The sequence below is a fragment of the Argopecten irradians genome, chromosome 1, assembly GCF_041381155.1.
Source record: "Argopecten irradians isolate NY chromosome 1, Ai_NY, whole genome shotgun sequence".
Classification (NCBI taxonomy): Eukaryota; Metazoa; Mollusca; class Bivalvia; order Pectinida; family Pectinidae; genus Argopecten; species Argopecten irradians.
In genome coordinates this window covers 22,616,481-22,640,853 of record NC_091134.1, presented here as the reverse complement: position 1 = coordinate 22,640,853, position 24,373 = coordinate 22,616,481, and the positions used below count along the sequence as shown (strand labels likewise).

Below are 24,373 nucleotides of genomic sequence, written 5' to 3'. Positions count from 1 at the left end.
TTGACAATTCATTTTATATAATATTAACAGTATCTTTATATGACATTGATTGTAGGTGTCTCGTTGACATCTCGTCTTTATATGACATTTACAACTGAATGTACATGATATAATAACAATACTTGGTAAATGTTATTGAAGAATTCATCCTCATATGACAATTGGCTATTGGTTGCTCTTAGACTGTCCATATATAACCTTTGTATTTTCCTTTAACAATCGTCCCTTTTTGACATCGACCACTCAGTAAGAAGTAGGAAGGATAACATCTGCCCAGTGTTAATCTGGATAGCTACATCCGGATTAGATGACACCATAGATTTCATCCAAAAATGCATGCTACGAAAGTTGATCCTACGGCACCCTGCCTTTGTGCACATACATTTACAGCTCATAAGTACACTTAAAAATGTAAAATTGATGTTTATCTCTGATCTTATATCAATTTGCAAACAAGGATAGTGTGCGTCGTCAATGATCGCTGCTTAAACGCGAGTTATTCCCCTTGAAACACAAATTATTTTTTTCAAAGGAGATGTAAATTGATACGATTTCTATAGATATCAGAAAGTAAATAAGAAATTTCAGATACGAACAAATGTATATATATTTTTAAAAATTCTATATCAATTTTTGTTTCAAACAAATTCACAAAAAAATAATTAATGGTTTAAGCAAGCTCTAAGAGATTGTAGTGTTTGAATACGCAGAATCTGAGGTTGACTGAATACAAACAAATTCCTAAAATATATATATATATTAAACTTCTTCGTTTATATTTAAAAGTGTTTGAGCCATTCCACAATATTGATCAGGTGATCTGACTGCTAAAAATATGGTTTGACTATGAATTACTACAGACTGAAATTACAGCGAGCGAGCAAACATTTTGTAAAGAGATGGGTTCAAATAAAACAGATATTTTGGTTTTAACTGACCTTTATAAAGATAGTTAGGTTCAATCAAATTCTCTTTTTACAACATTTGAATTAGTTCAATTATATATCTATAAGGAGAAGTGATTCGAGCAGTTGATTCCTGGAGCTACGGAGTCTCACTATGATAACCAATGATTTCTAGCGGTTAGAAAACCCTTCAAACTGATTAAGTAGAGCTCAAGAAAAGCCAATATTTGGTTCAAACGAAAAATCTGTGGGAAATTCTCTTCAAAATGCTGATACATGGGAGGGGAGGGGGGTTGTTATTATATTGTTAGCCGTATGTTTATTGATAACTATCAATTGACCAATTTGATCAACCGAAAGGCTAGCATTATGAAATAATAAGTGTTGTTGAATTGAATTGAACTAAACCATATAGCCTTGAGAATGTAATTCAAAGATTTTGCCACAAACATGTTAATGACTAATTTAGATACAATTGTGTTAAGTAGGGTCCAGAAATGTTGGGAGAAAGCTGGGGATCGATTTCTTGAGAAGATTAGCTGGACTAGAATTGATCAATATGATAGCCAGTGGATGTTTAGCGGTGTTAACGATCTTTTCACCCTATCCCCACCCTCTACCCAAGTCTCTTCCAGAATCCGTATCCCAGAGAGTGACTCTACTGATGCTACTGAGGCTGGATGGCTGGCAATCGATAACTCGTACACGATGTGGTACTCCGGTACGCAGCTCGTGAGCGCGCGGACGGACACTGACGTGTCAGATAGACTGGGTGGCAAGCGCGTGTACACTGGTACACGCATACCAACAAAATCAATGGCTCTTAGCCCAATGCTTAAATTCCACAACCCAACATCCCCGACATATTATGCCAGATCCGTGTTGGTTTTTGTGTGTCTTGTATCGCGGTTTTGGCCGAGTCGGGTGGGGCTAGGAAAGGGGTGAATACAGAAAATAAAAATTATGGTATCTCTACATAGCGGTATTTCAAGACACATTTGAAATTAATTTTGAAAAAGTATATTTTATTACCGATGTGGAATCATATAAAATATCAAATTAATTAATATTTATTATTTCAAGTGAACATTATGTGTGAAGTCCGACATTACGAGTTCCATATACCCCCCAGACAATTGAGAATTCGATGGGAACAAGGAAGCTATTGTAGCCGTGCTATAATACATCTTGAATCGACAAAATATTTGGGATATTTTAATATTGTCATTTGGCGTCGTTATCATATTTTAAATAGAATTATGTTACTAACCCATATGTCTATATATATCTGGATGAACACAGTTAGTAGGCGATAGTAAAATAGAGAAACAGAACGTGTTGACTGGGCTTAATATAGCTTTGATGTGAAAATCAATTGAGGAAATACCATCACATCATATGCAAACAAATGCTGATGTCATAAGGCGTAACATCACCTGTAATGTACATGTGCGCGTGTGCGCACGTGTGACACGCACGTGTGACATATGAAAAACGAGGGCTATTATAATAGCACGACGTATATCTCAGTTGCAAAATGTTATAAATAAAAGGTAGACTCAGACAGTTATCATAATTAAAATTTATTGATGACTCAAATTATACAAATTAAACAATTCAAATAATAGACATTATGGGTTCATATAAATTTGTAAAAATTAAGTAATTTAGCTTCGGGCACTTGGTAATTTTTTCAGTCTCAAAAATATCTAACTTTGAAAATAATCTGCAATATAACATTAATAGACGCAATAAATGGCAATATTGAGCTGGAAAAGTACATATCACAAAAAAAAAAAAAAAATGAATGAAGTTGAATTACATATTTATGTACATCGAAATAAATAAAAGCAGTGTTATATTTACAATCGTATTAAAGAACGTTATGCGGATTTATAAATGATACAATTAGTCTAAACTAATAAGTGTTCGACCAATAAGATCAGCTATCGGTTTTATGAATATATACATTATTTATTATATTACATGAATATATGTTTATTTTATTTCTAACTTATCTAAAATTATGATTTCGTGTTTACATTGACAATTAAAATAAATAAACAACATAACACGTGACACGTGCATATTAATTTCCACGTGCAAATCACGCGGCGAAAATAACACGACGAGATGACCCGTAAATAGAAACTACGCAACGTACGATTATCGTGTTTATAAATATTACCCTACTTTCATTTTCGAAATACACGCCAATCTACAAATACACCTACCTGTACTGAATACCTGTGTGTATACTTGTCAACGTAGTATATCTACCTTGACGCCTTATCAATTGACAATAGACTTGTCACTGTCACCAAAAAGCGGTCACATTTTACCTGGAGTATTTAAATTAATTGACAATTTACCCGAGGTAAATATCTTTTTTACCCTTCGAGAAATCCCCATCCGTGAGGTAGGTTGGGTATTCCCCTTACCCTGCCGCTAGGGGTCGCCAATTGAGCGATGCATAGAAGACACCATAGGAAAACATGGCTGCACCCGAATCTGACGTCCCCGCTCGGCTCGGACCAAACAAAACACCCGTACAGCTAGAAGAACTAACGAAAGACGTAAGTACTGTTTCTACTCAATATTTAACATGTGTCGGGTCTCGTCAAGGCTTTTGGGGTTGGTGTATAATGTTATTTACCAGAAAACGTGCTATTTGTACGGTACGTGGGGTAGGGTTTTCGAGCTTAGCAGTGTAATTTGACCAGATGGTCGGTGTATGCATGCCTTCCCACCGATACCCTGTTCAACCACGTAGTTCGACAGCCCTGATATTTAGCCTAGCATGTTCTAGCTGCCTCGAATTAGTCTCCCGATTCCCCCACTAACATTTTTCTGTCATTTTACTGTTATTTGAGCTGTTAAGTATTGTATATAGCGAGGGTAGCGGTCGGGTGTTCCGTTAGTCGAGATCGCTCGCCCGTGACTTTTCCTTTCGTAGCCATTTCATTATTGGGGTCATCCATGCGTGACGTCACAGCCGAGGTCACACACAATGTAGGACCGTAACATTGGGAAACAAACTAATTCATCATTCTTGACAGACAAGGGAAAATAAAACAGACATACAGCATTCTGTTGTACGATACTAGATGGATCTTAGCGATAGGTAGATAGCGAATGATAATCAGCCAGATCTGGTGTATGGGAGTTGATATGCTTATATTTAGTCTAGATGTGTACTGGTGCCTTGTTGGATAGATAAGGCCAAATAGAACCAGCAAATGCCTTTCTAGGGTTTACTATCAGGAATATAGCAATACACCAACACAACTATACTGAATTATAGGGGGAATTTATAAATTATGAACGATGTAAATGTATATCATGAACATTGTTCAGAAATACTCAATATATATAACCATGTTATACTTTGTTATAATAAAAAATATTGAATTATGTTGTAAAACAATGTTTATAAATAACATTGTATCAAATGTATAAAAATGGGTGTGAACAGACTATACAAATGAAAATGGAAGATTAACTAAACATATAATTGTGATCTGTTGAGGTACAACATTTTTCTGGTAAAAAATTACAGGAGATTCTCCAAAAATATGTATGTATATAATAATTATATAGTGAAGAAAAATATTTAAGGCACTACAATGACTACCTCATCACACCATATATAAATTTTAAATAATGGATGTAATATTGTAATATAATTGTAATTAAGTTAATTAAAGTATTTTTTTAAACAATCAAATCTATGATCTATATTCAATTGAATTGACAATATTTTGCTGTTAATTTGTTTTAATGAAAATTCATACAAGGATGCAAATTCTATGAATATTGGAAAATTATGGGGCTTGAATTTGTAGTTATAATTAGCAAGCAGGATATAGTTTAATGCCCACTTGAATATTAGTATTTTGTGTGAAGGTTTACCCTGAATTTAATTGATTAGACTGCTTCACAAAGCTATATTGGGTAAATATGTGCACTAATTGGAAGTTTTCAAAATATGGAAGTCAATCTTGTATGTCAACACCAGTATCCTGGTGTTTTGTCAATGATTGGATGAGAATTTATCATTTCCTGCCTTTCTGTTTGCTAAGCCTAACTAATACCTTCATCTTGTTTGCCATGACTTCCCTAGAAGTGACACACATATCCTTCACACAGGGCTGTACAAATGCTGTTATGATAAATACTTTTAAGCTTTAATTTCAAATGTCAAAACTGAGGGTATATAAATGCTCTCTATATACATTTTGCATTGACATGTGTCTTAATTAGAATATAATTAAAACAGTCATATCTTAGGTATCCACTAATTTGATGTTGTTATGCAAAAAAAAACTGTTTTGTAGATCCCATTAGTGTATTTCCTTGTATGATATTTCACAATATTCTCTGACATTGAAAAAGTTGTTTCTGCAAGCTTATATTTAGCAGTAATTAAGTTATAGAAGCTGAAAGAAAGAGAGGTTACATTGTCATTGAAATAAAGTATTTAGCTATTATTTTGTAGCAAGGGAATATTATCTTTTGACTTCATTTAAGTCATTTATTACACATATTACATCATGAACATATTTTTGTTATCAACATATCAAAGTACTTAGTTGGGATGTTTGATCAATAGTATTTAAAATCATAATGTTAGTATATTTTATAGCTTACTGCAGGGTCTCCACCCCTAGCTTAAAAAAATGGGGAAAAAAAAGTCCAAAATTACAAAAGATTTGACTGTTTCCATGTTATTTATGTTTTCAAATCAGTACAGAACAGATGAAGAACATTTGGAAAATAATAATAAAGTCTTGCCCCTTTAATCTTTCCCAAATTAAAGCAGTCCTGAAAGTAGACATGTGATTAGTGAGACCTATCTCTGCCACCCTTGTTCCTATAACAAGTCTATAGATCTAGAGGATAAAGTCCTCTCCTAACAAAGGCCACTTGTCGTTATATATGTCACCAGTTCTGTCAGCTAGTACTGCTACATGATAAATCCCCACCCCTCTAGCTGCTTCAGTACAGGATATACCTATAGGGGCCCTGCCCCTGGGGCTCTCTGTGGGATTGATACAGGATGTCTCAATTAGGTCGTTAGTAGAGATGTCTGTGGGCCTTCTATATGGTTGGGTATATATACTGACAAGATGTTATTTATTATATCTCATCACAGCATGATGTAAGAGTTAATGATTTCATTTCATTAATTTTGTTTTTGAAATTTTTTATTTCTATTTATTGTTAGTTTATGAAACTTATCATTGCTGTTATTTGTACATATTCAATAACGATTCTTAGGAGCAATTTAGAAATACCTGGTGATAAAAAAATAAATTTAAGTGAATTAAAAAAAAATCTTAATTAAAAAGCAAAGAAAAATATGTTTGACTGAATTTAATTAAGTCGGTAAAAATGGTGTTAATATATCCAGTATAATTTCTTATGAAATAGAAAGATAAAATCTTCCATCAAAATCGCTCTGTATGCGAAGAAATTAATATATATTATAGGAATCCTAATACGTCTTCCCGACCGGCTATCAGTGCTATCAGTGCAGTTCACTATTTACGCATATCCACGCAGCCTCGTTTTCAAAGAGTTAAGCGAATTTATATTTAGAACTGTGCTAAATTTACACGGGGCTTCCCATAATTTCAATGGTCAAAACTGACCCCGTAAGCAGAACTTGACCATCATTATGGTATACAAGGACTTTTGGAAGGCCAAAGAACGTATTTAGACTGGTTTCCTTTGCCCGACTATTCGCTTTAAAATGTTAGCATTTTGTCTTGGGTCATTCAATGAGTATTTTGTTCAAATTTTATCAAGATAGTTTATATACTTATTAGGAGTTAAAAAAAACACCTCACAAATTACTTTTAGGCTTTATTATATATGCCATGTGATTATATTATTTATTGAAAATTTTCTTTATTCATTGTTTGAAACATAAAATTCAACAGTCATTGTAGAGTTACTTTTGATTGTTTTAAAGCTTTTAAATTTAAGTACTTCTAACCTTAACATGTTTAAGGATATCATAAACATTTTCATTTTGTTTTTGAATTACTTCAAATGTTTTATGAATGTGAATTCAAACCAGGATGCCAGCAAGGGCATTGTTTCCACAAACCCAAACCACATGTGTAATTTTTATTTGAATTATATAAATATAAACAAAATGGTAGTAAGTTATAATAACATCATACAGAAGAAGTATTTTTAGAAACTGAAAGCAGAATTTCAGACTTCCCAGTACAATGTACATGTAAACAGCTGGCACAGGATGTGAAGACAAATCGGATCAGTATATTGTGCACATACTATAGCAGGCAAGTCGGTGCAGTACACTGAAGGGAGATATAAAATAGGGTGACTTTCCTATGTAGAAAAAACCCTGTTGTACCTCGGCATTGATTGATGGTATAGGGTACTTCTGTAGGGTAGTTGTATCGATTTACCATTCATAGGGTATTAAATACTCCTGATTCCTGATCGCATTATACTTTTGTTGAGCATCATATAGCTCACACATGTGGTGTATATGTAGTAGATGGATGGATGTAACATCATTTGATGTTGTGGTAAATTTCCGTAGTATGTAACTGCTAAATATATATATACAATTTGTTGGATCTTTTTTTTTTTTAAATTTTTGAAGCGTTTGAAGGCCTTATTGCTAGATATGAATATACGTGTATCTGTAAGTAAAGAAATATTAATTGAATATGTAAAAATATATAGTTTGATAAAAGCCCTATGTGAAACCTTGTAAGGTTAAAAAATAGCATACAATGTATTTCTATATATCTTTCCATTGTGTCCCAAGGATATAAAGGTAAATTAATAAAAAAATAAATGATTTATAATGTCAATAATGATAACAATTGTTTCAAGTTATTCCACACAAATAGAGAGCACATGCAGAAATGAAAATTAATAAGCAAATGGAAACAGATATAAAGCTTAATTAACACTCAATTATTTCTCACGTCAATAACATATACCTTTATGTTAAAAACAAATCCTGATAATGAAATGGTGATCTTGGATATTCATTAGATACATTGGTTTACAGCCTTCATATAAGCTCGACTGCCTAATGTTTATGGATCAACACAGCTAAATTGCATTCAAATACAACTCTTCATACATTGACTGATCTAGAACTTCTAGTCCAGTTTTTGACTTTTGATGGAATCAGCTTGTATAATTTTGTCATGCTTATTATGTTGATTAAAAAAAATCTTGTTGAATTGAACTATCAAGATCCATACAGTAATTCTCTGATACTTTATATATTCTGTGTCCCTGGGGTCTGGTCTGGCAGCTGTACAGTCAATCAGCCGAGGTCAGTCTGTGATTTATAGCAGTAGGGTACATGGCCTTACCTGTGGGTAGAGTGACACACCTGTGCTAACGATTGACAGGTGATGATTTATGTGGGGTGGGGCTGTTATCTCAATCAGGTATCTGATGTTAGATTTGATGGATAGGTAGATATACCCTATTAATAGATATGTAATACCCAGATATCAGAGTTATTTCTGATTGGTCACAGGCTACCCTTACCTGGGCAATGTTGATTACAGGTGATTTGAGTAAGATGTTAGTTATTTGTGACTTTCTGGACAGTTAGACACACCCGATATTTACCTGAAGTATAGACCCAGACATCATTTTTGGGGACAGCTGATGAAAGTTGTATTTATGTATGCAAAAAATCATTTAAATGTAAAATTTTATGGAAGAAGACAATCGGGTATTTTTGAAGCTTTAGTTGACAATTTTGTCACACAACATTAGAACTGTTTAGATCTATAGAAGTAACAAACAAGTGCTGTAAAATGTTTGACAACGAAACTAAACAGCTGCGTTTAAGTGAAACATACTCGCCTGACTACAGGGATTCATATTCATCTGAACAAAAAAGTGTAAGTTTGATTTCTTATTATATTTGCAATCTCATTTTGTTTATTTTTTTGTTTTGTTATTTTATTGAACAGGGCATTCTTAACTAACATTAGACTAACCTTTTGGTGTTTGGTGATCTTTCCAATTCAGACTTAATCCATCCTTCTGATTTATATAAATATCATAGATCTTATTAACAATATTGTTGGTCTTTGTTAATCTATGTGACTTGTCCTCTTCTGATATAAAATTTGACTGTTTTAATTTATTAGACAAATACCCATGAAAAAAACTATGGCTGGAAATATTTTGTTGATAACAGCATAAATGAAGTACTAAAACTATATACTATTTGACTGAATTGTGATGGCCGCAGAACTGGATAAAATAAGTTTATTGATATTGCAGAAGAAAACGTTAGTCTAGAACAAAAAGAATTAACTTTTTAAATGTTAACAAATTCTGTTCTTTTATTATGTCAAAACCTAAAAAAAAAATTTTTCCTTAAAAACTTGAACTGTGGATAAACGGTAAAGCAATACCATTCATTGAGTTAAGTTATACTGAAAAACTGACATTTAAAGGACAACAAAATCCAATTAAGAAAGCAGAATTGTTTTAAAGAGTAATTTGATAGCTATACACATCCATATGTAGTGTTACCTATTTTGTGAAATTTAAAGTCGATGCCACCCTTAACACTAGGTAAATGTACCCAAATCTGTCACTTGTGAAGGTCTGTCGTGTGTCTGCATACAAAATTACCACCCTACCCAGTTTATAACATACAAAACTCAAGTCCAGGGTGTATCCTGGCATAGATATAGTCCTAATTAAGCATGAATTGGGTCAGAATCTAGTGCTACTACATCAGTCGGGTAAATGTACACCTTACTTGTGTCCGCAAATTAGTCCTACAGACTAATAAGTATAAAATGTATGTCCACAAATGATCTACTCAGGTAATACTTGTTAATTCACAAATGAAATGAATCCTTGAAACTAGATGAACAAATAAGTGCATATCAACACATAAACCTATACAAATAAATATGCTTTTGTCCCCAAAATAAGCCAAATGACTTATAGATAAGCACCCAAACAACAAAAAAAAACACATGTAGAAAAAATCTCAATTATTCAAACTTCTGGTCAAAGGGTTGGGGGAGGGGGGTTATATATTATTATACGTATGCCTATCAGTTCCATTTTATCCTGTTGTCTCCAACCCTGTAATCCCTGGAACATCTTGTGATAAATCATCATGTGTACATGAGGCTTAGAATTATCATAGAATATACATATGACAGACTTAGTATTACTACAGTAAATATATTTTGTGTAGATGTATCCGGGTAGCTTATGATCATTAAGTGGTACTATTCACTGCTTTCCTTTTTGACTTTACCCTAGCTGACTTAACGGATTACACAGTGTATGTACACTATGATATCATAAAGTGGCCATTTCCTTTCCCACCTCGGTATTAATACTGGTTAAATCAAAATGACTTCACTGAAATTTGACTTCAAGAACAATTACTCTGCTAATTTCAGTGAAAACAGGAAAAGGAAGTTCATATTTCTCAAAATGAATATTGAATTTGAATTTAGAGTCGATCTTCTCATTGGTATGACGATGGTAGATGTGAAATAAAGGGCACCAAATAAAGGATATGTGTGAATGTTAATTTATGGAGTACATTGATGGGGCCGGGTTTCTATTGGTAACAGTTATCTTTTTATCAGCATCAAGGGTCAACGTTTTAGACAGCCTTTTTTTCAGTAGCTAGTGGCTACCTCTACACATTGGGATGACTTCCCTAAATCCACAATTAGGACCTCTAAACATGGTGATGACTTCCCTTTATCTACAATTAGGACCTCTAAACATGGGGATGACTTCCCTAAATCTACAATTAGGACCTCTAAACATGGGGATGAGTCTCTAAATCCACAATTAGGACCTCTAAACATGGGGATGAGTCTCTAAATCCACAATTAGAACCTCTAAACATGGGGATGACTCCCTAAATCCACAATAAGGACCTCTAAACATAGGATGACTCCCTAAATCTACAATTAGGACCTATAAAAATGGGGATGACTCCCTAAATCTACAATTGCGACCTCTAAACATGGGGATGACTCCCTAAATCCACAATGAGGACCTATAAACATGGGGATGACTCCCTAAATCTACAATTGCGACCTCTAAACATGGGGATGACTCCCTAAATCCACAATTAGGATTTCTAAACATGGGGATGACTCCCTAAATCCACAATTAGGACCTCTAAACATGGGGATGACTCCCTAAATCCACAATGAGGACCTATAAACATGGGGATGACTCCCTAAATCCACAATTAGGACCTCTAAACATGGGGATGACTCCCTAAATCTACAATTACGACCTCTAAACATGGGGATGACTTCCCTAAATCTACAATTAGGACCTCTAAAAATGGGGATGACTCCCTAAATCTACAATTAGGACCTATAAACATGGGGATGTCTCCCTAAATCTACAATTGCGACCTCTAAACATGGGGATGGACTCCCTAAATCTACAATTACGACCTCTAAAAATGGGGATGACTTCCCTAAATCTACAATTAGGACCTATAAACATGGGGATGACTCCCTAAATCCACAATAAGGACCTCTAAACATGGGGATGACTCCCTAAATCCACAATAAGGACCTCTAAACATGATGATGACTCTCTAAATCCACAATTAGGACCTCTTAACATGGGGATGACTTCCCTAAATCCACAATTAGGACCTCTAAACATGGGGATGACTCCCTAAATCCACAATTAGGACCTCTAAACATGGGATGATGTCTAAATCCACAATTAGGACCTCTAAACATGGGAATGACTTCCTAAATCTACAATTAGGGTGATTTAATGTATTAAAACACAACTCATTATGATAGACTGGTACTTATGGGACCATGGTGGCTGATGTCGCCAAACAAATCCCACAGGTTAAGATGTCCCAACATATACATGTATTACGCAAGCCTCCACCTCTGAGTCGCAAACCCTAGGCTTATTTGCCGCTGAACTGTAATTGACAGTGGGCTTATTCTCAGATGTGGGTTTATCATATGCCACCAACAAAGTTAAGGAGGGGTATACTAGAATTAGGTTGTCCATTTCCCCAGACTTGGGCTTATTTTTCACTGAACTGTTTGGCATACAGTCCTAGTGTTGGGCTTATTCTCAGACCTGGCTTTATCATGGCTAAAGGGTTTTGTCACTGAACTAAAAGAGGTCTAGACAGGGTTGGGGTTTATACAGAGGAAGAACCTGTTGTCGGGGAATAAGTTAGGATACAGACGTAGACTGTTACTGTATATAGATTGGTTTATGGTCTGGTTAGACGTTTATGTTAATTAGTAAAAATCTTAATAGCATTTGCATAAGGTTCTGTTTGTACTTCTAATTTCTTGTTCTGGAGATAAGATTAGATTTTAATGCATGAGTGAACTTGTGATTAGAGTCATTTCCCTGTATTTGTCATGCATGGTTGAGCATCGTTTGGTATGATATACTTGTATATGACCAAGAGATTGTCTTTTATATTACCTTGAGTATATGCATGCTGTTGGTTTGAGCATATTTTACACTCCTCTTCACTTTTGCCTTAAATGCTATACAAAACATAGAAACAATATATGATAAGCATTTAATTGTTTTGTTATTTTGAAAATTAAAGGTTGCTGAATTAGATATATTAAAGGGCCTTAGTATTGCAATCTTTAGCTTTTTGTATTTTTACCGTAACTAAAGATAATTTGAAAATACAGTAATCCGCTTTAAATCAATGACACATTCTTTAAGGAAATGCTATTTACATGAATATATTGAAAGTAGCAGTATATTATTTGCATGGCCGCAGAATATATATTTCCAAAATATTCTAGTGTTAGTTATTTATATAATTATTGTGTCTGCATCTCAGATGTTTGATTCTGTGATTTATGTATCATGGAATCAAACATGTAGAGATATTTTCTAAAGAGTTACATTAGATGTTTAAATTTTGAAATCATTATTTTGTTATGATGTTGACATTTTCTTTATTGTTATATCTAGGTAATTTTCCTGTTATGTTTGTGGAATGGAGTTCTCTCCCCTAGTGTTAACACACGCTGCATGAAAACCATATATAGTCTGGTGTTTGAAAAAATGCTATTGCCAATCCGCTTTGGGCATTCATACTATAAATATGATGTCCATCCCCCGTCGGTTGCCACACGATAATCGGATTGACACGCACGAGTCAAGGGTCACGGAATCTTATGGAGCAGTGGTGAAAGGTGAAAGGTGAAAGGTCGACACAGGTGAAGGGCAGTGATTGGCTGGTGCATGGTGATATGTTGTCATGGATATGATATGTTGTACGTTGAAATTAGAATATGAATTTTCATTTTCCATAAATTTATCTGATGCATATTTTAAAACTTTCTGACAATTTTCTGACAATAATTTCTTAATTTTGATTCTTTGAAATTAACCAAATTATTGTTCTTTTAATGAAAACTTAATGAAGATTCTGTTGATGATAATGAAATTATAAACTGTAATTTATATGATCTTTGATGTGAATTCAATTTTCCTGCAAAGCATATTGAAATATTTATTCAAGTTCATTTTACATGAAGAGTACAGAAAGACCTTTCTAATTTCATTAAATATGTTGGAGGTCATTTAGGACTGAAAGTATCGGAAATTAAGTTCATCGATTTCATCATTTCAGATATACATGTTCACTCAATGTTTGAAATTATGTGTAATTATAGATCATGTAGAAAATTAAACATGTATCATATATCAGTATATTGAAAACAAAAAATAGCTTTTTTAGAGAGTTTATAGCCAAAATATGTATTTCAAGCTGATAGAGAGAAAATTAACCTTAGTCGAGAATTGCAATTGTATACAGGTATATTTAGATAGTGATTTTGAACCTTCAATTCCTCCAAGCAATATTAACATCAGTTTACAGGCTTGCATGTTTTCAGTCTTGCTGCATCATAAGCATTATCTAGTTTAAACGTTTTGCATGATAACATTCCTGCGAAAGTTAGAAATTTAATCATTGAGACAAAGTTGAAATGTTTAATTCACCCTTCAACCCCTTGAAATACTCGTAGAATGTCTATGACCTGTGTAGTTGGATCTGTCTACTGAGAATGAGAGGGCTGTCAGGATACAAACTTTTGATCTTTGTGTTTTTCCTTCACTCTCTTTCAGAATATTTTTAAGCAGCCCAAAAAAGAACTTATTGTAAGTTTGAATACAAATTTTGTTACATTATAGGTGATGGTATTTCATTATATGTACATGATTATGAATTTAGAAATTATATTAAATTTGTTTCATTGCAATTACTATATTAGAACCGTGTACTGAAATAAAGGTACGTCTAATTGCTCTGATGACATTTAGAGTTTATGCCGTTGGCATTATTTAATATCTCTAAATTTGACTCAAAAGATGGAAAGAAAAAGAAAGCTTCAAATGTTCCAAGCTAACTAAATCTAATGTCTTCCCTTATCTATTCAAGAGAGGATGGAAAAGCATGATCAAAAGTAGAATATTTTCCATGCAAGATTTGTTAAAACTTATTGCAAATATTTTGAAAATTAAAGACATATAAAGTGCAGTACCGGTATTTCGAAAAGTAAAAGACACATTCTCTGATGAAGTGCGCTTTTGGTTATACAGATAGTGTTAAATTTCTTGATACTTATTTGAAGCGATTCTTGAAATTTACTGTGCAAAATTCCTGATAATTTTTTAATTCCATTCTATATTATTTTGCAATAAGTTTTGAAGTTAATCCCAACCTCCATCCTGCCTGGCTTATATCCCTACTAAAAGTTCCTTGTGTTATGTAAACAGGACAAGTTGCCGGCAGACGAGCCGCGTCCACCATGGAAGGGCGTGTTGGTCGAATGTGCCAAACTCTGGACATATCTTTCCGGTATCTCCACCTTCGAACGGGCCAATATGCTACGAAAAGGTCGCGAGGTCCACAAGATATACGTGGAAGTCATGAAAGGAAAAACATTCCTCGACGACCAGTTCGCACTAACAGAGTTCGGCCGAATGGTCCTCCAAAATGGGACGATCCGAGCGGGACGGGCCAAGAATGCCAAACAGATAGTGGTAGCCAGAGAGACGTTATATTGTAGTGGGTCCGGAGCCTGTAAACGAGGCTGTGGAGGATACGGCGAGTGTATGCAAGGTAAGATACAACAGGAAATACAGGGAAAACTGGCGGAAAAAAATAGAGAATAAAAACACATTTAGTCAACAGTGAATGTGAAAAAGACATTGTATTGCACAGGTTGTAAAATGGCAAGATTTGTATCACAGGTTATATTTGCAATGAATTGAAAAAGAAATTGAAAACCCCACCAAAACATGAGAAAAATAAAGAAAAGCTAGCTTAACAGCAAATTGACTTAGGGTTTGGAAAGGCGTAGGTAGAATTGGATAGTACAGTAAAGGATGTTAACGTAATTACTCGGTAATTACATATTACAAATGAAATATCCCCAGAGTCTTAGGAAGAATTTGTGACGTTGGTGGTCATCTTGAAGAATCTGTTCTGACAAGACTTAGGTGACAAGTTTGGTCACCATGAAGAGACGCAGTCTTAACAAAGATTAAAAAAATCAATAATCGGAACTGTAGATGGCTAAATTAGCTGAAAGTGTTGATTCTATCTGTCCTTTATACATGAAGACTCATACTTGTGTTTCCTTAACAATTTCCACCGAAGTAGTGTCATAGCGACAGTAGGACTTTTTGTAAGATAACTAAATGAAGACCCGGAAGCAGGTGCATATTGGTGGAGATCAAACCTGACTGACCTGTCAGGATTTGAAGTTTAAACATGTAACATCCACCTGACTGGGGTTGAGGAAGCTGTGGTGTTATACCTGTGTATTAAAAGGGAGGGTGAACAGGTTATGATATAGTTTGTGGATTGCTGATTTACTGGTATAGGATTTGTACACTTTAAAGTAAATGTATTCAGGGAATTCTTTAAAGATGCTCCACTGCCGACAGAGTATAAAAGATATTCATCATTTGAACAATAGTTGGTGTTAAATCGTGTATCAATATGCCTAATTAAGACAAAAAATAATATAAAATAATTTATTTCGCCTATGGTGCATGTGCACTCAGTACTTCATTCCATATAGAATATAGTGCCACAGAATTTTTTTGGGATGCAAATAATTATTTTTCATATTTTTAACTTGAAGTAAAATTAGAAGCTCAAACTTTTCAATGGTGGTAATAGTGTAAAGTAAGTAACTTTTGTAACTGAAGAAAAATACTAAATCGTCTGCTTCTGTTTTTGATAGTGAAAAAATACCATTTGTCAGCGGTGGAGCATCTTTAAAAAATTGATCATGATTTGCCATTTAAAATGCTGAAAACTGATGTTGAAAGGGCATGCACAAATTCACTGCTTTGTTATTCCTTATTTAGCTGTACCATTATAGTATAACTTCATACCATTAATAAGTTTTCATTTGGATTTGGTAAATAAATTTCATAATAGAAAAAATATGTTATATGTAAAATAAGTAAGGTACATAGCATGCAAGAAATATGTGCTAAATTCTATTTAATGCATTTTGAAAATTCTAATTCATGAATATGAAGGAACAAAGGTGACAATATGAAGATTCTTCTTCTGCAACATTCTCGAAATTTTTACTGTTGAACTTGTACTAAAACAAATTTGGTTGGTCGGAAATTTGCTGATTATTTTACATGAACATTTTTATTTCTATCTATGAAAATTCTATAATCAATGTTGTATCTTACAAATGAAAACATCTTAATATTATGTATGGAAATTAAATATCAAAAAGGTAATATTCCTCACTAAAAATTTAAAGCAAAAATGTAATCTTAATTATGAAAATTCTGAATCTAAAATGTGAAAGTAGTTCGTGGCTAGTTAGAGAAACCCAGATAAGATACAGTTAGTTAGATAAGGCATCACACCTAGAATATACCTGTACACTCAGTAATTAATGATACGGAAACTAGGGAATTGTCCCCACATTAAGCTCAATCTTGTAACTATCAAATGAGTCATGTGCTTCAAGATTTAAGTTCTGATGAGAAGGGAAGTCTAGTCAACTTAACTGTAGATTTCCAGCAAAAATCAATTTGACAAGAAACATACACAACTGCATAATTTTGTTTATACTTCATTCTTTTTTGAGAAAGATCTGATGAAAGAAATTGGTTTTTAAAGAAATACTTTTCAAATGTAGGTTTTCACAGGAGTTTCATGTTTTGATATGATTTCAAAAATTCTAACAAAGCTTTTGAAGTGCATATCCTGGAAAAATTGTCAGTGGATATTACCTGGTGTAAGACTTGGTTAACAAGAAATATACCTGGATTTTGTACAAGGACACAGGTACATTAAACAAACCCTGCTGGCCATGTTAGGTAGTGCGTAGCCTCTGTATTTTTCATCGTTTATCTTGTGGCGTATTCTTAGGAACGATGTAGTAATTAATCACGCCTTTTGTCACTACACCCAGTAAAAACACCCTAGCTCCTGTCAACCAGTGGTGGTTGTCCTCAGTTTTATTTGTGCACTATAGTTTTACGTGTCATTCGTATATTGCTGTTTGGTTAACGTCTATCCAGTAATATTTTATGGAGAATAATATGTAATTAAATGACAGTTTTGGAATTTTAAACAAGGTTTTAGAGATAATGATTTTATTCAAATTTTTGTCGTAACTTCGAAAAAAAGGTTAATTAAGAATGGAATAAAATTTGTTGGAGATCAATTCATAAAATAAAGGTCTGGTAGAATTTGCTCTTCTAAGACAGATTGACGCGCATATACATTATGTATTTATTTGAAAAAAAATCTTCCAAGATTTTTCCTGCCACAAAAAATGAATTTATACTTAGTATCAATATGCAATGTACCTGAGATACCATTTTGATCATTTTTTTTTTCAATGAAATAATTATTTCTCTATCAAAGAAGCAAACTTACTTGTGAAATTGAAAAACAAATCTTCAACAATATATGTGATAAATGCAGAAATGATAAGAGCAACCTCTTTTGTATTTTTCAGGGTGTGAAAAAACAAAGATGCGGGGTCACAAGTGTAGCTACAGAGTCAAACTGACAATGAGGCTGGGCTATGTGAATTTCTGGTTCGTCGAAGTTCTTGGTGATCACGAGCAATTTGCTAGTCTTGACGACTCAATGGACATTAAAAGTTCACCTTCACCAAAGATGTCTAATAGCAGTAGCCCTAATGGATCCCCTACTCCTATTCCAATAATTCAATCGCCAAACTCAGATCTTCCAAATTCAGCAGCCATCACAACAGCTTCTGTTTTGCCGCAAAACTTGCCAAATATTCTCACCAATTCATTGTCAAATAGTCTGACAAGCAGCTTGCCAAATAGTCTTACAACTGCGTTATCTAATAATAACTTGCCAAATATCATTGCTAGTCAACCAATGAGTCTGCCATTGAACTTGCCAAATAGTATTGTATCTTCTATTGTGAGTCACCCGGGGCTGTTTGCCAGCCATGCTGCGGCGGTCCGGTTGTACAATGGTGCAAGTCCTTGCGAGGTTGTCTACCCCACATTGGAGGGTGTAACACAAACTTATTGTCAGGACATGCCTATATCTCTAGTCAAAGTGAAGAAAGAGCCGGAGGAAGCACAGGAGACTGTGGCAGAACCCTCCGTTCAGCAAGCGTTACCAGAAACTGTAACATCCCAGGAGGAAGATGTCACTAATGATGCATCAATGACTGTAACTCATAGTGAAGTGTTTCCTAAGATTTCCTCTGGAGGTCGTGCTAAAGCTCGGAAGAGATTCCATCCCTCACAGGTGACAGGACAGAGGGAAGCCCACCGTCAACTATTACCCCAGCCTAAAACAGTTTACACTCCAGAAACAATGCCAAGTGCTCCCCAAGTCAATATGGAGTCACATGTGCGCAAAGAGTTACGAGAACTTGTTGCTCGACGAGAACAAGATAGAAACTCATCGTCCTCAAATTTTACTTCAATGAACGGGCAACATGAGGTGCGTCCTGTAGATTACTGGTCGGAGACGGCAACCTACCCTAGTGATGAACCTACCGACAGTTCCATGTACACCTACGTCTGGGACGGCGACATGAACGATTCTCAACCAATGGAGGAAGACGTTGCCATGGAAACGACCAATGAAGAGAAGGTAGCAAGAAAGGTTGCAAAGCATGTGCATGGTCGCTGGAAAATGGGCAAGGTGCCGTTTTATTTTTTTAGTTTGTTTGATTTTAAATGTCAATATGTCAATACCTCATATTTAAAAAAAAAAAAAAGAAAAAAAGATTTGGTAATGCCTTATTCAGTTTTGAAGAATTTGTTTGTGTTTTGATATTGAAGTTTTGTATTTCATTGAGTGTTGTCTATGTACTGATTATATCTCTCTCTCCTCCCCCTTGTGTTGTGAAATGATATGGAATTGTATAGTGATTTTGAAAGAGATATAGGCCCTAGATGTCTTCTTGAACTATGGGACTCACTTGTATCAAAAGATCCTGTAGTTCAGTAATCAATTATGAGAAAAAACAAATCTTCAAAAATCAAAGTGTCAAAGCATACCATAACTTGCATTACCATTTGCATGCAAGAATAATGGTATATGTAAACATGTTGTATTGTGGTCTGATCTTGCATAGCCAAAACGTGTTCAAAGATTCAATGAATGCACATGATTGTTGGTAATTTTCCAAGCTAAAACAGTATTAGTTAAATTGTATCTAGAATTTAAATTAAGGATACTTTTGACGGCATATGAACTTGATGGGTATGTTGGTATCGATGGCTGTATTAGGAAGGGATTATACATATTCAATATGTCAAATTAATTTGGAATCAGTTGGGGCCACAAACTTTCGACATAATGAAAGATCTAGAATTAATTGGAATCAATGAATCTTACTTTAACTGTGTTGCATGAATTTTGCAAGTTGCACGAAAGTTTATTTAATCATTGGTACCAAGTTTAAGGGTACATTAAAAAATACAAATGTGTGCTCCTTTATGTATCTGAATGGTCCTTGCAAATTTACCCTTCTCACTGCCTGTTTAGTGTTTATCTATTCTGCATGCTGCCCTTCAATTCTTTAATTTAGATGTAATTTTGCCACAATTGGCAATCTACTTACATACAGACTTAAAGACTAAGTAATAAGCATAGATAAGAAATTAAGATTTATACTGTAAAAATTGTCACTGGTTTAATTTACTGAAAGATAACAAATAGTGTGAGGGTTTTGAGATACCAAAAAATTCTGGTTAAAGTAAAATTTGATCAGTCCAACGTTCCAGTTATAGTAATGACACAAAAATGCCGTCATAATGATGTCATAATGTGACGTCATGATCACTGGAAGATGAGACTAATCAACTGTAAATGTATTTTATGTCATTTTGTATCACCAAATCAAAGTATTAAGAGGAACTTGTATTAAATGGGCCTATGCGAGATACTGGTCAGGAGAGAAATATTTTGGTATAATGAGATACAAGTGGATGATATATATGTCTATCCCTGGTTGTAAAACCACAAACTTATTTTTTATACCATTAAGTAGTCATTCTTGGGTGGAGACCTGAACATTACTTCATGAAGAACTGTCTGTCTGGTATTTTAAAGGGAATTTTACATTTAGGATAAGAACCCGTACTTCTGTGAGCAAGAAACGGATCCATTTTCATCAATAGCTAATTGAGAAATTCTTCAATTTTATTCATAAAACAGATAGGTACCCCTTTACCTTTTGAATAGATAGTTTTCTATATTGAAAGGATGTACCCAGATCTGAAAGGAACTTTCAATGGAAATGTACTTTAAACATTGATTATATATGTATAGCAATATGGGTGGAGAATTTTTGTAATTGGGTAGATCAATATACAAGTCAGGGTACAGGAATGTACCTCATTTAAATATTTTACATGTATCGTCGCTTTTTCTCTCAATAACGGCTCGTCACAATGTAAAGTTGGGTGGATGGATGGTAACAGGTTAACAATAAAATCACCATGATAGGTTGTGACTTGATGTTGAAGGAAAATTGCCAAAGTATTTAGTCATATAATCAAATTCATCATCAATACACTGGATCTGTCATTTACAGTTTATGTAAACTCTTTTAAGTTTTGGAGGGTATATTTAAACTTTTTAACAGTGTAACACTGTTGTTCAAGTAAAATTAAGTAAAAGTATGTAGTCGTATTCATCATAAATAAACTGGATCTGTCAATAAACAGTTTTGGAGGCAATATTTTGTTACATTTGTAACTGTCTTTAAAATTGGAGATTCTCAAAGCTTTCTATAGGTCTTAAATGAATTCAAAGATAAGGATATGTTGAATTGGGTCCGGTGTGTATTGGTAGAATAAGATTTAAAAATGTAAATAATTCAACAAAATATTAATTCAAAAACACTGTAATACACTCTAATGGTAAGAATCTGATGGAAAAGACATATCCTCCAACTCTGGTCTATACACAAATTTATAGTAGATCTTCCTTTCTCTGGCGTCCAGAATGATTAATTGACCAACTTTCAATTATATCCACAGCTTAAAGGATTAACATGTCTGCCTAATATTAATTAAAATTTTTGAATTTTAATTTTCAAATTTGATTCACAGCTGAAAGGATTGATATGTCTTCCTGAAATAAATTTTAAAAAAATTGTCATATTTAATTGTAAAATCGTGAGCTTTTGTTCGTGGTATCTTTGATAGAATCAACCCTGTTTGATATGTGGATTAATTATGTACATACTTAATTAATATTAATTGTGGATGGGGACTGTTACAGGTATACTACAGGTAGAATTAATTATATTTAATATAGACATTGTAACTGCCACCTGTACGGTAAATAAACTAGACATTTGATAGCTTAGATTTAGCAGATCGACCATAGATTTATTTATTCCTTATCTAATTTTAAGTAACAACAATTTTTTTTCTGTTTATTTGTACATTTAGCTCTTCGCATGATTTTTCAATTATTATCCCTTTTTCTGCAATTTTATTAAAATGACATTTCATGAGTGAAGGGGTGTTCTTTGACCAAATGTATGAAGCTGATATTTATCATGGAACTGCATTGAAACTTTTGCTTTAGTCCTCTTAAGTCCTAATATTCAAGTATAAAGTAACCATTTTATATTGAAAAATGAGGTTACAAGGCAGATAATTGACTGTTGATTGAGACTGAATCTGTAGCACTACTGTTTGGGAACATGTACCGTATTACAAGGAAATGCCTTTGTACCTGTACTAGTTGTTGAGGTAGACTTACGATGTAATGTACCTCTGTTTTATACCTGTGGTATATGTCATGGATGACACAGGTACAACACACAGATACTTTCTCACCTTTTGTTTTATGACAGAACATTGTCACATAAATCACTTGATCGGCCACTGTCTTCGCCTCGGGCAATTAATCCCGAGTACCGACAGCATTTGAGCTGAGAAGAAAAAGGGTATAAATGCCTCCAATATATATGAAAGGCCTTTGTCTCTGTAAATCATTTTCACCTGTGCTTGATTACCTGGGTTTGAGCGGGATTGTCAGGTATAGCAAAGTGGTACAAAAACAATATCTGTATAGTAAAATGGTAGAGGTTAGGTTCAGGAAAAAGAGCATGTCTTCTATATCAAAAGCCTCGAGGTATGTCAGGTTTTTTAGGGGATTCGGCAGTGAAACTGGCTCTGTACAACAGGTGTTTCTACAGTTGTATTATATACAGTAGCTGAGAATCCTTATTGATTTTGATCATTTCTGTTAAGATGTGAATCGTTTATTGAAAAAAAAATTGATTGTGTGGTATTTAGCATATACAAATCTTACAATATTGAAATGGGTATGGGGTTGGGTTATATATCTAGCCCATACAGTCCTGTACCATCCCATTCGAGGGGGAAGTGGAGGGTTCTATATCTAGAGGCATTTTGAGTGAATTGTTCTACTTTATACATATAACAGAGATACACAGGTTGATGGGTGCAGGAGAAAGTTATATTAATCTGTATTGACCTTTTATATGACTATTGCCTCCTAGTAATGTTGAGAGATACATGTAGTATGTTGTTTTTAGAGATAGTTTTAATAGTTTAATTACTATACATGCAGGTAATTCCCACATCATATATCCATCTATGAGAATAATGAGTAACAATGATGAAGTTGTTTTATCAGCCTTTATAACAATATACTACAGCACCAGGATGTTACAATGATATAACGTGTGATCCGATTGGTCCTCATCTAGAGCCTCACACTATCCAGTTACAGCACATCTAACCCTGAGTTAAAAGAATCAACTGCCAACAGACTCAAAGTGCAGTTATACATGTACATTCGTTAGCTGTATTTGAATATACATTGTACTAACATCAAGTGTTCGGGATGTTTCAAATTCATGACATATTAATATGATTGTTGATCTATATGGTTGTCAAGTAGAGGTCTAAAGGTTTCTGTCCATATCAGGATTTTCCCTATTGGAAATCTTCAGCAAAAGTTTCCAGTCGCTTGACATATTGGAATTGTATTAATTTATTCCTTAATAGACATTTTAGTTTAGACATCATGACATTTTGCGGGAGAGGCATAGCAGAAATTGAGAAAATGAAATTGAGAAACATTTCCTAAATATTTGATATTTCTTCTACAGTATATCAGTCTGATAAATATGATAGATAGACTAATCATTGATAGATCAAATTACTATTTTCAATACTGAGCAACGTTAGAAGTATTTTAATGATACATGTACAGATATACTACAATATCACAATGGACTTGGTACAAAGTTCCTAGTTGGTATGGATATAAAACTCATTCAGAAATTCTTACACATATCGGAAATATTGATTAGGATTTATGTATAATGTCTTTCCATAAACTGCTATATTAACAAAAAAGGAGTCAAGCTTTCTCAATAAAATTTGATTAAATGGTAAGGAAATTTGACAAATTTTGAGAAAATACTGAATAGATTTAGGTCAAAGGCTTTGATGTTAGTGATATTACATATAGTTTGGTGCTTTCTAGGAGTAGACATGATTAGTGAGTCGGTGATTTGGTTATACAGAGACGGTGCTGGTACAATGACTAGGTATATATCTGTCCGCTTTGATCGTAGACCTGCATCATGTACCAAATGGAGTCCCGCGCGTGATTAATAACCATCCGACAACATGCAGGTCGGGGAGATATCGCCATGGTTTTACATCGACGGAAGTACTACAAATAAACGCACCGCTATAACTCATGTGACACATGTTTTTTATGGATGAATATTCATAGTGTGGGTTCAACCAATCAGATCCATTGGGTGTGATAGTCATAACATGCTAGAATTTGTGTTTACCTTACTGAACAAAGTTATCTCCCTTGGTCGTGACTTCTGTGATTTCCATCTGCAACAAAACATGTTTGAATCCATAAC

At 34.0% G+C, this 24,373-nt stretch overlaps 1 protein-coding gene across 4 annotated transcripts in view; it reads left to right on the top strand.

The window, feature by feature from the left end:
- Positions 1-3,110: 3,110 nt before the first annotated feature.
- LOC138321143 (uncharacterized) overlaps positions 3,111-24,373 on the top strand; it is a 39,182-nt gene continuing 17,919 nt past the window's right edge. Inside the window, exons 1-5 of one of the 4 annotated variants that reach the window (XM_069264621.1) lie at positions 3,393-3,481; positions 12,912-13,216; positions 14,073-14,105; positions 14,724-15,069; positions 17,957-19,134. In XM_069264621.1, the coding sequence (XP_069120722.1) occupies positions 14,832-15,069; positions 17,957-19,134 (1,416 nt within the window). In that variant the 5' untranslated portion in view covers positions 3,393-3,481; positions 12,912-13,216; positions 14,073-14,105; positions 14,724-14,831. Of the gene's footprint in view, positions 3,482-12,911; positions 13,217-14,072; positions 14,106-14,723; positions 15,070-17,956; positions 19,135-24,373 lie in introns of all 4 variants that reach the window. The other 3 variants (XM_069264612.1, XM_069264594.1, XM_069264603.1) reach the window with 3 other exon arrangements.